Below are 18,299 nucleotides of genomic sequence, written 5' to 3'. Positions count from 1 at the left end.
AGGAGCAGGGGATGACAGAGGATGAGAGGATTGGATGGCATCATCGACTGAATGGACATTAGTTTGAGTAAACTCCGGGAGTTGGTGATGGACAGGGCTGCCTGGCCTCCTGCAGTCCATGGGATCGCAGAGTCAGACACGACTGAGCGACTGAACTGAACTGGAGTGGAGTAAAATAATATGATTTTTCTCTGCCACTTATTTCACTAAGGTTCAATACTTTTATATTTAACCCATTGTCTTTTGTAATATATTTTTACATTTGGTCTCAGGAACAGAGATGAATTTTTAAATAAATTTTCTTAGCATTGCTTTCTATGTACTCAGCATCATTTATTACATAATGTGATGTTTACTTATTGTTACTTTACTTTATATTTTGCTATATTTACTGGTACTTTCCTAAACTGCACCAGCCTAGGAGTGACTCAGCCCATAAAGTGGCCACTGTTGAGTCCTGTTCCCCAATTCAGATCTGAGGTGGAGTGTGTGTGTGTGTGTGAGAGAGAGCAAGCGAGATTGACTGATTAATTGAGGTTGATTAATTGGGAGTGACTTTCTTCCATCTTCTGTGCTCCATGTGGCTTCCTGGGTTTCTGGCCTTTCAGTGGCATCAAGCTATTGGTAATAAATCTCAGTGTTTGATGCTGTGAGAGCTGCGTGGCCACGCTGTTAGTGATGATCTGTAAACCTCCGGCAAAGCCACTGCCCAGTGGTGCTGTCGGCGCCTTTCGGGTGTATCCGCGGCTGTGGGAGTGAGCGGCCTCTGCTCGGCTCTGAAGACAGGTGCCTGGAGTGGACCCCTGGCACCTGTCTTCCACCGCGACACGTGCTTCCTTCCGTCTGCACACCTCTTGCTCCTGTGAGCAAGGCTGAGCCCTGGGCCTTGGGCATCGTGCCCCCTCCCCCCCGGCCATTGGGAGGCTGTCCCTCCCCTCACCTGGCCGCCCCCGGGGTGTGTGCCCCACCCCCCGACCCCAGGCTTGGGGACACGCTGGTCCCGAGGAGCATCTGCCCTCCTGCTGCGGTGGCAGGAGGGCACCGCACCTTCTCCTCTGAGTCACTGCTGCCTTCCATTGTTACTGCTGGTGGAGTCAGCTTGCCTTCCGTAAGCTTTGCTGTGGTTGAGTAACACTGTTTACAAGTAGCACCTTACTTTTGTTCATGTCACCTGTTGGCGCCGTCCCCTCCTCGAAGGTGCTGAGGAGCTTTGCTGGGTGGTGTGGGGTGGCTGGAATGCTTTCCTGATACTTCTCTCAGACTGAGCTGCTTGCGTGTGTCTAGGCTTGTTACGCCCAACCTGGGGCTTCTCTGGTGGCTCAGATGGTGAGAGGAGAGGTGTGCTTGAGTGCAAGTGATTAATCTTTCCTTTTTGGTGTAAATTTTAGTGTATTCCCAATGTGCCTATGCTGTTAAAGAAAAGGGCAGTAATAAAATAACCAGATGATTGATTTTTACATGGATCATGTTGGCAAAGTTACTGAGATATCAGCATACTAATTAGAATGTCAGGATATTAAATTATTATTCGTTTTTCTGACTTTGTATGTTTTGGGCAACTATAAATGAATGACAAATAATTTGTAAGTGGAGATTTCCCCTAGAGATTTACCAGTTATTAACAGTTTAATTTTTTTCATATTTCCCTTTATTTGATTCTCTTCTGGACATTTAAATGAGGGGAGTATTTTGTAAGAATTGGATTGTAAGTTAAAAATGTTTTAAATGAACTTTTATTTTAGGTAGATAAGTGTTCTAGTTAGTAGCTCAGTCATGTCCGACTCTTTGAGACCCCATGGACTGTAGCAGCCATGCTTCTCTGTCCGTGGGTTTTCCAGGCAAGAATACAGGAGTGGGTAGCCATTTCCTTCTCCAAGGGATCTTCTCAACCCAGAGATCGAGCCAGGGTCTCCAGCATTGCTAGCAGGTTCTTTACCATCTGAGCCACCAGAGAAGCCTGGTTATTCATTACTGTGTAATGTCTGTCAGCCGGAGAAGGCAGTGGGAACCCACTCCAGTACTCTCGCCTGGAAAATCCCATGGGCAGAGGAGCCTGGTGGGCTGTAGTCCATGGGGCTGTGAAGAGTCGGACATGACTCAGTGACTTCGCTTTCACTTTTCACTCTCATGCATTGGAGAAGGAAATGACAGCCCACTCCAGTGTTCTCGCCTGGAGAATCCCAGGGATGGGGGAGCCTGGTGGGCTGCCGTCTATGGGGTCGCACAGAGTCAGACATGATTGAAGTGACTTAGCAGCAGCAGCAGCATTTGTCAACAAGCCTAAAACAACAATTCTGAAAACTAACATTAAAACTTAAAACCACAGCCTAACCCTACTGTTTTAAAACAATTCCATTTTATTATATCTCACAATTTTGAGGGTCAGGGGTTCAGACTGGGCTCAACACCACATTTCTTCTACTTCACATGGTGTCATATGGGGCTCCGTGAGCCAGTCTGGTCTAGGATGTCCAGGACAGCTTCACTCATGCCTTGTGTTGGGTGAGGACTTCTAGAAGGCTGGACAGTACTGGGATCCTCTCCATGGCGTCCTGCAGGTGAGGGGTGGACTTCTTTCCTGGTGGCCCAGGACTCCAAGAGATGGAAGCTGTCAGTCCCTCAGAGATGCAGCCTGGAGGGCCATGGCACCCTGTTCCGTGCTCTGGTGGTCAGGCAGCCCCAGGCCAGCCCAGTCACAGGGAGGCCAGTAGATCTCAGCTCTCGGTGGCAGAGTCAAGGCGTTTGCCACCATCCTCAGTCCCCACAGTAGGGGTAATGATTAGGTCACAAGGCATTTGGGAAATGCATGCCCTCCACAGATCACAGTGTTTACTATCCATGTAGGACCAGTGTTTATTAACAATAGTGAGAACTATTAACATCATGATAATTGCTTTCAGTATTGCTTTTCCCACATATTGTTAACTTCATCATAAACGACTCCTAATTGCTTTATTATACACTGGATTCTTTAAACAGTTTTCCCATTGTTTCAAGTAGGTTTTTACTATCAATATTTTAAATTAATTTTGTAGTAAATAATACTAAATATTAATATTTAACATTAATAAAATTAGAAGTTTTAATACTGTTGGATTATTACTTTTTACCTGCTATATAGATATGTTCCATTTTAAGAAAAACGGGTACTTGAAATCACTTATTTGTATTTATTGATGCCATGCCCCTTCCCTCAAAGGATTTGAGGAGACTTGCAACAAGGCACGTGTGATAAGTATGTATAGAGACAAAATATAAATGGTAGTGGAGGATGCGGATCAAGAAAAAGATGAGTCAGTAAGTGGTGTCCGCATCTGTCCCGTGGCTGAAGTGCACACCTGGGCGTCTGCTCTGCCCCCCTCCATCTGCGGCCTGTCAGCCCTGCTGCCTCCCAAACATGCCTTAGCTCTGCCCACTTGTGTTTCCTGATGTGCTTCCCTTGTTGAGGTCTGTATGCTTTCCCTACTGCCGACTGACGGTAGGGCTGTTTCTCCTGCAGTACAGTTGCTTACAACACAATCCCTTCTCCATTCAGCACCAGAGCAAGCTTAAAATCTCGGGGTAAATCAGATCAGAGCTTCCCTCTGCCTCAGATTTCAGTGCAGTGCACAGTTGTTAGCACAAAGGCCTGTCCTGGCCTCAGGCCCTGTCTGTCCCACTCTGGCCCCCGCTTCATCGTCTCCCGTTCCTCTCGCCCAGTAGCCTTCTTTCTCTCCATCACTTTGGCACCAGCTGTCACCTCTGCTTGGGATGCTCTTGTCATTTGGGTTTCCAATTAAGTGTCACTTCTCCAGAGAGGCTTTAATTGACTACACAGCTGAAGTATAAATCCGTCCCATCCGGAGCACATCCCTTTGTTTTATTTTCACCATCGATCACAACCTGATAGTTTATTTTTTGTCTGTGCCACCCCATTAAAATAGAAGCTGCATGAAAGCAGCGTTGTTTTTTTTTTTTGGCTTGTTTAATAGCTGGATTCCATCTGCTGGAAATTGTGCTTGGTACATAGTAGGTCTGCAGTGTTTCAGAATGAGTGAATTCTACAAAAAAAAAAAAATCAAATGCTGGAATTGATGGCAGTATTTCTAGAACATGATAAATTTATTTTAGAAAAGATTTTTTCCCTGGGATTTACTGTTTTAGACTAGTGGTATGTTTCAGAGTCCTTAAAGGACCTTTTAAAGAAATACACACTTCTGTGCTTCAATCTGTAGGTCTAAGTGGTATGAAGAATCTGTAATTTTGAAAAGCTCCACTGCGAATCTGAGATATAGCCATGTTTAAGGACTAAGGTCTTGAGAGAGCTGTGTGGATTCAAGAAGAAAACTGGCCAAACTGTTTATTAACATGAATGAATATTGATGATTGAAAGTTTATAGAATAAATCTCTGGAAAGCATTTGTTTGTATCTTTACTTTAGTGGCCAGGGTAATAGCCTAGTGGTTTCAAAGTGGCGTGCCCAAGACGATCATTTGGGAGTGTGGGAAGGCTGTAAGTAATACAACTTATACATTTTTAATATCATTTATTTTACATTTTGGGGGTGTGGACAGACATGTCTTCAGTACCTAATGTACAGTGATATGTGTATGTAATTTATAAACATACTGGAATTATGTGCTCAAGATAATTTATTGATGAAAATGTGTGATTCAGAGAGGAGGGAGATGACTGGTCAGTCAAGATAGGTGATGCCGTGTTAGCAAATGACCCCAGGCCTCAGAGACTGCTAAAAGGTTTGTTTCTTGTTCCTGCTCTGCATCTCCTGTGGGCCAGGGGTGGCCCTTCCCTGTGTCATTTGGGTGCCATGACTCAGGTGGATTAAGCACTGTTTGTTTGGAACTTCACCAGTTGCTGTGATGGAGCAAGGAGAGAACCCAGTTAATCGCATGCTTGTAAAGTGTTGGTGTGGGAGTGACATGTGTTGCCTCTGCTCATATTTCACTGGCAAGTCGTGTGACTGCTTGTGAGTGCAGCAGGTAGCGGCTGTGTAACCCCCTCAGAGAGGAACTCTGCACGGGCGAGCAGAGGGCAGTCTACACACACTGCTTCCACCACCTGCTTGTTCAGTGTGGGGGCGTTGGCTGCTCCAGCGCTCACTCCTGACCCTTTCAGGAGTGCTGGCAGAGGGAGCCTGGTCTCCCTATTGGGTTTGATGAAGAATACAAAAAGAAAGAGATACCACAGCCCAAATCCTTAATTCTGTTACTAAGGAGCATGTAAAACAACATGATTATAAAATAAGGACATATAACTTTATCAAAACTGTTAGAACCCTGTGTAATTTTTTGCCTGAAAAAAGATTATACCACTACCCTGTATACCATTTGAAACATTCAGGTACTTAGTATTTGGTGGGTAGTTGTGGAAAATAGAGGTTGAGTTGGGGGATTGTCAGTAGTGCTAGAAAGGAAACTTTAGGGCTCAAATGTTCAGGGTCTTTGCTGATTGACAGTTAACCAGACTGAAGGTGGAGCACCCCTGGAATAGAAAAGTAAGTCATTCTGGAAATGCAATTCTATTTAGACCAATTTGTTATATACTTCTTTTCAGGAAGGTGTTAATTTGGGAGGCATAATACACCTTGATTGTAAGGTGCTGTAGTGATAGCCTAGCTAACTTTATTACTTATTTTGTACACCCCTCTAAAGACCAGTCCTGTGTTAGTTTAATAAAATGACAAGTTCTTAGAAACCAGTTTATTTTCAGGAAAAATTTCACTTTATTTACTTACTTGAAATATAGTTGACTTACAGTGTCATATTAGTGTCAGTTACACAACGTAATGATTCATTGTTTGTGTACATTACAAAGTGATCACCACCATGTGTCTGCTTACCATCTGTCACCATACAAAATCATTACAGTGTTACTGACTATTTTCCCTATGCTGTACATTGTATCGTCATGACTTAACTAGAAGTTTGTACCTCTTAATTACCTTCACCTATTTGCCCTTTGCCCTATCCTGCACCCCTCTGGCAAAAACTAGTTCATTGTCTGTATTGATGAGTCTGTTTCTGTCTGTGTTTGTTCTTTTGTTTTGGTTTTTAGATTCCACATATAGGTGAGATCATATGGTATTTGTTTTTCTCTGACTTATTTCACTTAGTATAATACACTCTAGATCCATCCATGTTGTTACAGTAGAAAGATGTCATTCATGGATGAGTGATAGTCTATCGTGTATATATGCACCACATCTTTATCCTTTTGTCTGTCAGTCGGCACTTGGATTCCTTCCATATCTTGGCTATTGTAAATAATGCTGCATTGAACATGGGGGTGCATATATCTTTTGAGTTAGTGTTTTTGTTTTCTTTGGATAAATACCCATGGGTAGACTTGATGTGTTTTACAGAAGGTTTATTTTCAGTTTTTTAAGGAATCTCCATACTGTTTTCCATAGTGGCTGCACCAGTTTGCATTTCCACCAACAGTGTATTACTTGTCATGTTTTAGGTAATAACCTTTCTGACAGGTGTGAAGTAATATCTCTGTGGTTTCGATTTGCCTTTCCCTGGTGAGTAGTGATGTTCAGCATCTTTTCATGTGCCTGTTGGCCATCTGTTTGTCTTCTTTGGAAGAAGTATCTATTTGGTTCGTCTGCCCAGTTTTGTTTTTTCTTTTTATTAATCTGTTTGTTTATTTGGCTACTCTCAGTCTTAGTTGTGGAATGAAAACTCTTAGTTACAGCATGTGGGATCTAGTTCCCTGACTAGGGATTGAACACCGGCCCCCTGCATTGGGAGCACAGAGTCTTAGCCACTGGACCACCAGGGAAGTCCCCCCAGGTTTTAATCAATTGTTTTTTGACATTAAGTTATATGAATTGTTCATATATTTTGGATATTAACCCCTTATCAGTTATAATTTACAAATATCTTCTGCCATTTAATAAGCAGCCTTTTTTGTTTTGTTGATAGTTTTTCTTGTTCTGTAAAAGCTTTTTAGTTTGATGTAGTCCCACGTGTTCATTTTTGCTTTTGTCTTTCTTGCCTGGGGTGACAGATCCAAAATAATGGCTGAGACTAATGTCAGAGAACATACTGTTCTCTTCTGGGAGTTGGTTTTTTTTTTAAATTAATTTGTTTTAATTGGAGGCTAATTACTTTACAATATTGTGGTTTTTGCCATACATCGACATGAATCAGTCACGGGTGTACATGTGTCCCCCATCCTGAACCCCCCTCCACCTCCCTCCACACCCCATCCCTCTGGGTTCTCCAGATGCACCTGCTTTGAGTACCCTGCTTCATGCATTGAACTTGCACTGATCATCTAGTTCATGTATGGTAATATACATGTTTCAGTGATATTCTCTCAAATCATTACACCCTCGCCTTCTCCCACAGAGTCCAAAAGTCTTTTCTTTACCTCTGTGTCTCTTTTGTTGTCTTGCTTATAGGGTCTTTCTAAATTCCATATATATGTATTAATATACTGTATTGATGTTTTTCTTTCTAACTTACTTCATTCTGTATAACAGGCTCCAGTTTTATCCATCTCACTAGAACTGATTCAAATGCATTCTTTTTTTATAGCTGAGTAATATTCCATTGTGTATATGTACCACAACTTCCTTATCCATTCATCTGCTGATGGACATCTAGGTTGCTTCCATGTCCTAGCTAGGGTAAACAGTGCTGCAATGGACATTGGGGTACACGAGTCTCTTTCAATTCTGGTCTCAGTGTGTTTGACCAGCAGTGGGGTTGCTAGGTCATAGGAAGTTCTGTTGTCAGTTTTTTAAGGAACCTTCACACTCTTCTCCATAGTGGCTGTACTAGTTTGCATTCCCAACAGTGTAAGAGGGTTCCCTTTTCTCCACACCCTCCCCAGCATTTATTGTTTGTAGACTTGATGGCAGCCATTCTTACCTACATGAGATAGTACCTCATTGTGATTTTGATTTGCATTTCTCTTATAATGAGTGATGTTGAGCATCTTTTCATGTGTTTGTTAGCCATCTGTATGTCTTCTTCGGAGAAATATCTGTTTAGTTCTTTGGCCCACTTTTTGATTGGGTCATTTATTTTTCTGGTATTGAGCTGCATGAGCTGCTTGTACATTTTGGAGATTAATTTTTTGTCAGGTGTTTTGTTTGCTATTTTTTTTTTTCTCCCTTGCTTATAGTTTTCTTCGTTATGCAAAAGCTTTTAGGTTTAATTAGGTCCCATTTGTTTATTTTTGTTTTTATTTCCGTTACTTTGGTGGGTGGGTCATAGAGTATCTTGCAGTGATTTATGTCAGCGAGTATTCTGCCTATGTTTTCCTCTTATGAGTTTTATAGTTTCTGGTCTTACATTTAGATCTTTAATCCATTTTGAGTTTATTTTTGTGTATTTTTGTGTTAGAAAGTGTTCTATTTCAGTCTTTTGCAAGTGGTTGACCAGTTTTCCCAGCACCACTTGTTAAAGAGATTGTCTTTTCGCCATTGTATATTTTTGCCTCCTTTGTCAAAGATAAGATGTCCATAGGTGCATGGATTTATCTCTGGGCTTTTAATTTTGTTCCATTGATCTATATTTTGTCTTTGTGCCATATCATACTGTTTTGGTGACTGTAGCTTTGTAGTATAGTCTGAAGTCAGAAAGGTTAATTCCTCCACTTCCATTCTTTTGTCTCAAGATTGTTTTGGATGTTCGAGGTTTTTTGTGTTTCCATACAAATTGTGAAATTACTTGTTCTAGTTCTGTGAAAAATACCATTGGTATCTTGACAGGAATTGTGTTGAATGTATAGATTGCTTTGGTAGTATACTCATTTTTACTATATTGAGCCTTCCAGTCCATGAACATAGTTTATTTCTCCATCTATTTGTGTAATCTTTAATTTTTTTCATCAGTGTTTTATAGTTTTCTATATATAGGTCTTTTGTTTCTTTAGGTAAATTTATTCCTAAGTATTTTATTCTTTTTCTTGCAATGGTGAATGGGGTTGTTTCCTGTTGGTCCTTTATTGGACCGGAGCCTGGTGGTCCGGAGCCGACGATGAGAGAGTGAAAGAAGGAAAGAGGCTCATATTCCCTGGGTTATGCAGCTGGCTTTTGCGCTCCAGGGAATCAGCCAGAAATAGAGAGAGAGAGAGAGAGAAAGAAAGACAGACACGGGGACCCGAGCTCTGATGGAGCAAAGGTGTTTTAATCAACATGGTGTGGGCATATATACTTTCTTACAAGATAGTTATTCTCAGCAAAGATAAAGGTTAAAATTCCAGACTTACAAAACATAAACATTCACTTTTACTGTATGGTTCATAAGAAGGAAGAGGGTGCTTATCACCGTATTGAAAAACTAACGAAGGAGATGCCTGGATTCCTTGTCCCGGGGAAAGGCTTGCCCCTCCTCTTAATTCCTGAATATTAACAGATCCAAAACAGCACACGGGAAGCCTCCTGTTAAATGCTTTCTGACAGTTTCCTTAGTTTCTCTTTCTGTTTTTCATTGTCAGCATATAGGAATGCAAGGGGTTTTAAGCTTTCAGGTTTTACATTAAAGTCTTTAACCCATTTTCAATTTATTTTTTGTATGTGGTGTTAGAGAATGGCCATTTCATTCTTTTGTATGTAGTTGTCCAGTTTTCCCAACACCATTTATTGAAGAGACTGTCTTCCCCTGTTGTAAATTCTTGGCTCCTTTGTAGTAAATTGACTGATCAGAAAAGTGTGGGCTTATTTCTGGACTCTGCATTCTGTTCCACTGATCTGTTTGTTTTTGTGACAGTACCATATTATTTTGATTACTGTAGCTTTGTTGTACAGTTGGAAATCAGGAGCATGATATTCATTTTGTTTTTTCTGTCTGAAGATTGCTTTGGCTATTTGGGGTCTTTTGTGACTCCACACAAATTTTAGGACTTATTCTAGTTAGGACTGTTTAGGACTGTTCTAGTTCTGTGAAAAATGCTATTCTTGGCATTTTGGTGTTTTGGTATTTTGATAGGGATTGCATTGACTGTAAATTTTTGGGAGTACTATGGACATTTTAATAGTTTTATTCTTTCATTCCATGATCATCTAATGTATTTCCAATTGCTTATATTGTCTTCATTTTCTTTCATCACTGTCTTATAGTTTTCAGAGTACAGGTCTTTAGCCTCCTGGGTTAAATATATTTCCAGATATTGTCTTTATTTTGATGCAAAATGGGATTTGCCTAATTTCTTTTTCTGATAGTTTACAGAAATGCATTAGACTCCTGAGACTGCAGTCTCAATTCAAATTATATGCCAGAGTTAAACCAAAACATCTTTGTTGTTCAATCGCTAAGTCATGTCCAACTCTTTGTAACCCCATGGACTATAGCATGTAAGGCTCCTCTGTCCTTCGCTATCTCCCAGAGTTTGGTCAAACTCATTTCCATTGAGTCGGTGATGCCATCCAACCATCTCATTTTCTTCCTTCTCCTCCTGCCTTCAATCTTTCCCAGCATCAGGGTCTTTTCCAATGAGTTAGCTCTTCACTTCAGGTGACCAGAGTTTTGGAGCTTCAACGTCAGTCTTTCCAGTGAATATTCAGGGTTGATTTCCTTTAGGATTGACTGGGTTGATCTCCTTGCTGTCTAAGGGACTCTCAAGAGTCTTCTGCAATACCACAGTTCAAAAATATCAGTTCTTCGGTGCTCAGCCTTCTTTATGGTTCAACTCTCACATCTGTACATAACTACTGGAAAAACCATAGCTTTACTGTATGGACCTTTGTCAGCAAAATGATGTCTTTGCTTTTGTTAGTATAGTGGTTAGTATCCTTGCCTGTCACTCAGGAGACTGGAGTTTGATTCCCCAACGGGGAGGCAGCATGCCTTTTGTACTTCTCTGGTGGTTTAGACAGTAAAGAATCTGCCTGCAATGTAGGAGACCCAAGTTCAATCCCTGGATTAGGAAGATCCCCTGGAGAAGGGAATGGCAACCCATTCCAGTATTCTTGCCTGGAGAATTTCATGGGCAGAGCGAGGAGTCTTGTGGACTACTGTCCATGGGGGTTGCAAAGAGTTGGACATGACTGAATGACTAACACTAACTAGGTTTGTCATAGCTTTTCTTCCAAGGAGCAAGCGTCTTAATATCATGGTTGCAGTCACTGTCCACAGTGATTTTGGACCCAAGAAAATAAAGTCTGTCACAGTTTCCATTGTTTCCCCATCTGCCATGAAGTGATGGGATCAGATGGGACTGGATGCCATGATCTTGGTTTTTTGAATGTTTAGTTTTAAGCCAGTTTTTTCACTCTCCTATCTCACTTCCATCAATACACTCTTTAGTTCCTCTTCATTTTCTGCCATTAGGGTTGTGTCATCTGCGTATCTGAGGTTATTGATGTTTTTCCTGGCAATCTTGATTCCAGCTTGTGATTCATTCAGCCTGGCATTTTGCGTGACATACTGTGCATATAAGTTAAATAAGAGGGTGACAATATATAGCCTGATATACTCCTTTCTCAGTTTTGAATGAGTGGTGATGAAGTATTAGTGGTACTTATATTGCTGTGGAATTTGTTCAGTTAAAACCCCAGATATTATTATGGCAAACATCTGTATGTTCAAAGTTCCCTAATTCTTTGTTCTGTAATAAGTGCTTATAAAAGGGACATGATTGATTAACACATTTGGTCTCAACTTCAGTATTGCCCGATCCTGTGAAAACCATTTGGGCAAAAAAGTCCATAGAGTCGCTTATGATTATCCCCATTAATGATGGGAAGAACAGGCATGTATATTAAATTTTTATATAATTTCAAATTAGTATTCATTGCACATATTTGAACTGTTTTTATATTTAAACTGGAAATCACTTAAAGAATAACGAAAGATTACCATGAGGATGTACAAATTTCTTGTTTCCTTTTGCTGTGTCTCCTTTGTCAGTTTCTTACTTTATTGGTTATTTTTCTGTTTTGGCTTTCCTTGGCACTGTCTGTCCCTGTGTATTCTAGAAGCAACACAGACACATAAGCTATTGTGATGCTTGAGAGCATATTGAATTTGCAGGTTAATTTGAGGAGAATTCGTACAGTATTATTTCTTCTGGTGCATGTTTATGTATCTCTCTGTTTAGGTTTTCTCCAGTTTCCTTCAGTTAGGTTTTATAGTTTTTTCCTGGGGCCTTACATATCCTTTGTTAGGTTTATTTTACTACTAGTTTTAATCCTGTTATGAACGGTTCAATTCAGTTCAGTTGCTCAGTCATGTCCAACTCTTTGCAACCCTATGGACTGCAGCATGCCAGGCCTCCCTGTCCATCACCAACTCCTGGAACTTACTCAAACTCATGTCCATTGAGTCGGTGATGCTATCCAACCATCTCATCTTCTGTCGTCCCCTTCTCCTCCCGACTTCAGTCTTTCCCCGCATCAGGGTCTTTTCTAGTGAGTCAGTTCTTCGCATCAGGTGGCCAAAAGTATTGGAGTTTCAGCTTCAGCATCAGTCCTTCGAATGAATATTCAGGACTGATTTCCTTTACGATTGACTGATTTGATCTCCTTGCAGTCCAAGGGACTCATAAGAGTCTTCTCCAACACCACAGTTCAAAAGCATCAATTCTTCGACGCTCTGCTTTCTTTATAGTCCCAACTCTCACGTCCATACATGACTACTGGAAAAACCATAGCTTTGAGTACACAGACCTTTGTTGGCAAAGTAATGTCTCTGCTTTTTTTTTTTTTTTTTTTATGTCTCTGCTTTTTAATATGCTGTTTGGGTTGACCATAGCTTTTCTTCCAAGGAGCAAGTGTCTTTTGATTTCATGGCTGCAGTCACCCTCTGCAGTGACTTTGGAGCCCCCCAAAATAAAGTCTGTCACTGTTTCCATTATTTCCTGATCAGTTTGCCATGAAGTGATGGGACCAGATGCCATGGTCTTTGTTTTCTGATTTTTGAGTTTTAAGCCAGCGTTTTCATTCTCCTCTTTCCCTTTCATCAAGAGGTTCTTTAGTTCTTCACTTTCAGCCGTAAGGGTGGTGTCATATGCTTATCTGAGGGTATTGATAATTTCTCCCGGTAATCTTGATTCCAGCTTGTGCTTCATTCAGCCCAGCATTTCACATGATGTACTCTCCATGTAAGTTAAATAAGTAGGGTGACAATATACAGCCTTTTTGTACTCCTTGCCCAATTTGGAATCAGTCTGTTGTTCCATATCAGTTTTAACTGTTCCTTCTTGACCTGCATACAGATTTCTCAGGAGGCAGGGCAGGTGGTCTGGTATTCCCGTATCCTGAAGAATTTTCCACAGTTTTTTGTGATCCACACAGTCAAGGGCTTTGGCATAGTCAATAAAGCAGAAGTAGATTTTTTTCTGGACCTTTCTTGATTTTCGATGATCCGATGGATGTTATGAATGAATGAGAGCTTTTTAAAAAATCCATTATTAAACTTAGCTGTTGGCAGATAGAAATATAATTAGTTTTTCTGTATATGACCTTGTATCTAGAAACCTTGCTCTAGAAACCTCTAGAAACCTCAGTAGGTCTAACAATTTACTTGTGGATTCTTCTGAATTTTCTAAGGATTCTAATCATATAATCTGTAAATAAAGCCAATTTTGTTTTTTTGTTTTCCAGTTCTTACACTTTTCTTTTGGTTTTACCAATCTGGTTTCCATTCATGGAGCCCTGTTTCCTTGTGTGTTTGTTTTCTCTGTGTGCTAGAGATTGTATTTGGAGGAGTGTATTGAGCCTTAGGAGAATTGTATGTTTGTTGCGAAAGGTTTTCATTTTCTCCTTTCATTAGTCTGTGGGTGCAGCTGGTCAGGATACTGTTAATTTCCATCCAGAATCTGAGATCCCTGGACGCTGTGCTGCAGATCCCTGTTGAGACTGATAAGCTTCTGGTGCCCCCTCCTCAATCCTCCTGTGTTCTAGAGAGGAGAGACAGTCTACCCATTGTGGCAGAGTCTCTTTGAAGTTGCTTTGCCAGAATTAGCCGAAATAAAAGCCTCTCTTTCTCTCATACTTTTTTTTTGGGCTCGCTGTGTGGTTTGTGGGATCTCAGTTCCTTGACCGGGGTTGAACACGAGGCCATGGTAGGGAAAGCGCCGCGTCTTTACCACTAGGCCATCTGTCTGACACTGTTTTTGTCTCTCCCACCTTGTCAAGTCACTTTTTACACTTTCTCATTCATGCAGATATCATTATGTTTGTCTTTTGTAATCCTCGCACAGTTATTATCTATGTACTTTATGAATCTTTTTGTTTTTGCTCATGAAGTGATGTTCTACTGTTTGCCTTATTATAAAATACAGTGTGCTTGGTACAGTATTTGAAAATGTGTTTGCTGAAGTCCTTTGAGGCATGCTGCGGATGTACTTTGCTCAGAGAGGATTTGAGTTTGCTTCTGTTAGGTTTCTGGGGCCTTTGAATCAGGGATGACCTTAAAACAAGTTCAACACTTGGGATTTCTCCAATGACCTGTAGCTTTAGAGCAGGAGGATCTCTTATTCATGATATCCCAGTTAAAGAGGGCCCAACTCTATGTACTAATCTTCTGTGCCTTAAAGAAGATGCTTTAAAATTTTCTGTCAGTGTATTTTCTTTGATTTCTGTGAGAAGCTGATCTGAATAGTATGGTTTGCTTTACTTAAACATCACATTGTACTGTACTTTAACCAAACACCAGTTCTGGGTATTTAGGTTTTTAAAAATTATTATAAATAGCATTGTGATGAAAGAAAATTTCCTGATCTCTCTATTTGTTCTCTTATTAATTTAATTCTAGAAGTGAAGTTGTTAGAGACTGTATTTTAAAACTTATTTATGTGTATTGTCAAACTGCTCTATGCAAAGATAGTCCGAACCCTGTGGACTTTAACTTTTTCCATTTTAATAGGTAGAAAATATTATCGCACTATTATTTTAATTTACTTTTATTATTTTCAGTTATATGAATCTTGGCTTTGTTTTACTTTTGGATTATTAGCATTTATGCTTTACTACCTTGGGGTTTATTGAGAGTAACTCAGATGTCACATGATACCAATATTTCCCACAATTTGTCATTTATAATTCATCTTCATTTGTAGATCTTTTCTTTTTTTGAATACAAGTTTATGATTTTTATTTTGTCATATCTATCAGTCTTTTTTTTCAAAGCCATAATTAGTCAGAGATAATAGACTATAGTTGTTCTTACAAAAACTAGTGTTTTATTTAAATTTGAAATTGTTTTATGTGTCTTGAAAATTCCACTCTTAGTTCAAATAGGTATTTTAATAAATTAACATAACTCTACATTGAGATAATGTTCATTTTTTATCTTTATTACCTTAATTTTTGTTATAATTTCTTTTGTTTCATATTATAATACTTTGTTTCTCTGCTACTGTTCTTTTGGTATGTGTCCTCAGAAATTGGCAGAGTAGAAATTTGAAAGTATATTGAATTTAAATTTTCTTCCATATTTTGGCTTCATTATGATTATAAAATCACCTAGTAATTGTATTAGGAATGATTTGAGATATCAGGGTTTCAAGAGTTTTAAAAAAGTATAGAATCTTCGCTAGAATAGGAAGTACTTTATTGAATCTGAATGCAGAGTTTTAGTTTGTAATTGATATAAAATATGTTTCCTTGTAGATAAGTGATGAGGAAAAGGCTCTCCGAGAACAGGATATTCTGGCTTCATCACACAGTTTTGGTGGGACTCAGGTGGAGCTGGAGTCAGTCTATAAGGTAGGTGCACTTTTAGAGCACTTCTGAGGTTCCATGGTGTTTAACTGATGCGTTTGTGCAGCCTCTTGGGCGATTCCTTGCCCCTTCTGCTCGGAGGTTGTTTTCACCCGCTGCCCTGCTCAGGGCTGCGCTGCACCGACACAGGGCCTGCCTGGGCGCTGAGAGCTGCCTGCGGCCAAGCTCCCCTCCCTGCGCACAGCCTTGCCTCTCACATGCAGGATGGTGGCGGGGGATGCGTTTCTCATGGGGCAGCAGTGCTAAAGAGCCCCCAGGGTCCCCACCCCTCGCCCGTGTTCTGGGCCTGGCAAGTGTCATGACATGTACTGAAGTGCTCAGCCTCACGAGAAAAGAGCCTGTGCTGGAGCCCCCGGTTCAGACTTCTGTCCTTCCCGGGATTATGGAAATAAACCCTCTTCCCGCTCCCTGTGTCCTGTGTCACCCCCCATGGAGCTGGGTCACTGCTGCTCTCTGCAGCTGCTGGACTGCCATGTGGGTCTGCCTTGTTGTCTCAACCAAGTGGTGAATCGTTTCAGGGCAGGGACTGTGTGTTAGGTGTAGACATCTGTAAACTAATCAGAAACTTTCTGCAAAAACACATGATCTGGTTATTGTGTGGTGTCATTGAATACACTGACGAATTATGGCCATATACATTTAACTCTTCGATAAAACTTGAGCCAATAGGTTATATGAAGATTCTTTTCTTTTTTTTAACCTGATTTCTTACCTCATTTTTAAGAAGTAGAAAAACTATTGAAGAGCAAGGATGATTTTTTTCAATTTATTAATACTGTTAACATAATCTGCTCATCTCTTAAAATTTTATGGTAGCTCTTAAGACTTTAAAAAATGTAAGTAGAATAGTATTCAGTTTTAAAAAAAATGTTTACTGGCAAATACTTATTTTAAAGGCAAAGCTGGACATTTATTATTATTTCCATTTCTTAGTATTGAGATTAACTTTTCTAATATATTCCTGTGGAGAAAGAGTGGAAACATAGATGAAGAAATTGGGAACTACTTTACTTACTAGCAATTTTTAGCACTGAGCATACTGTATATACTTTGGATTCTACTTGGTGCAGAAAAAAGTGTGGAATATGTTGTATGAGGGCAGTGTGATGTACCTAGAGGGCTTGAGCTTAGAGTTTGGAACTCTAGTGATTATAATTTGTAAATTGGTAAGAATAGAAATAAACCATTCTAACTTGGCTTATTCATTTTTTAAAGATCTACTCTAAAGCAAAACCTTTTTTGGCCTGCCACTCCTTCCTAATGCTGTTGTTTAATCACAAGGAGTACAAATTGATCTTGCTTTTTTATTTGTTTTTGATCCGCTGGCACTGATGACTGTTTCATAGAAGGCATTTTGTTCAGATTCCCTACTGATGAAGTCTTAGGAGAATTTTGTAATGACAGGTACTGACTCATTTTCCGTGTTTCACTCTGAATTCAGATCCCTTTTGCTGAAGCTCTGGATTTATTCCGAGGAAGGAAAGTCTATTTGGAAAATGGCTTTGCTTATGTACCACACAAGGATATTGTGGCGATCATCCTGAATGAGTTTAGAACCAAACTGTCTAAGGCTTTGGCTGTAAGTATTTAGTTTCCATATTCACTTCATTTCCATATGTTCATGTTTGCAATTACATACTCTTGATAGATTTGTTCTGTACTTAAGAAATAATATAATTATTATAATGATATTCAGATTGGTTCTGTTATTTATAGAACTCCTAGGTTTTAATTTTTTTAAAAATTTATTTTATTGAAGTATAGTTGATTTATAGTGTTCTGTTAATTTTGCTCTTCAGCAAAGTGACTCAGTTATGCATATGTATATTCTTTGTTATGTTCTTCTCCATTGTAGTTGATCACAGGATATTGACTATAGTTCCCTGTGCTATACAGTAAGACCTTGATATTTATCTATTCTGTGTGTAATAGTTTGTGTCTGATAATCCCAAACTCCCGATCCATCCCTCCTTCTTGGCAATCACAAGTTTACTCTCTATGTCTATGAGTCTGTTTCTGTTTCATTTGTTGTTGTTCGGTTGCTCAGTAGTGCAGCCCTGTGGACTGCAGCATGCCAGGCTTCCCTGTCCTTTACTATCTCCCGAAGTTTGCTCAAATTAATTTCCATTGAGTTGGCGATGCCATTCATCCTCTGCCACTGCCTTCTCCTCCTGCCCTCAGTCTTTCCCAGCATCAGGGTCTTTTCCAGTGAGTTGGCTCTTCGCAGCATGTGACCAAAATTTGGGAGCTTCAGCATCAGTCTTTCCAATGAATACTCAGGGTTGATTTCCTTCAGGATTGACTGGTTTGATCTCCTTGCTGTCCAAAGGACTCTCAAGAGTCTTCTTCAGCATCACAGTTCAAAAGCATCAGTTCTTTGGTACTCAGCCTTCTTTATGGTCCAACTATCACATCCATACATCCCTACCGGAAAAATCATAGCTTTGATTAGATGGACCTTTGTCAGCAAAGTGATACCTGCTTTTTAATTAGTTGTCTTAAGTTTGTCATAGCTTTTCTTCCAAGGAGCAAACGTCTTTTTATTTCATGGCTACAGTCACTGTCTGCAGTGATTTTGGAGCCCAAGAAAATAATGTTTGTCACTGTTTCCATTGTTTTC

The 18,299-nt window shown here is 40.1% G+C and overlaps 1 protein-coding gene across 2 annotated transcripts in view; it reads left to right on the top strand.

Annotated features, from left to right (window-relative positions):
* Positions 1–18,299, top strand: part of PRIM2 (DNA primase subunit 2) — a 301,960-nt gene that overhangs the window by 44,945 nt on the left and 238,716 nt on the right. For both annotated transcript variants that reach the window (XM_061146329.1, XM_061146328.1), the window contains exons 6-7: positions 15,569–15,664; positions 17,121–17,258. In XM_061146329.1, coding sequence (XP_061002312.1) covers positions 15,569–15,664; positions 17,121–17,258 — 234 coding nt within the window. The remainder of the gene's footprint in view (positions 1–15,568; positions 15,665–17,120; positions 17,259–18,299) is intronic.

This window comes from Dama dama, chromosome 7 (genome assembly GCF_033118175.1).
Source record: "Dama dama isolate Ldn47 chromosome 7, ASM3311817v1, whole genome shotgun sequence".
Lineage (NCBI taxonomy): Eukaryota > Metazoa > Chordata > Mammalia > Artiodactyla > Cervidae > Dama > Dama dama.
The sequence above is the reverse complement of the archived record's forward strand: the minus strand, read 5'-3'. Positions and strand labels throughout refer to the sequence as shown.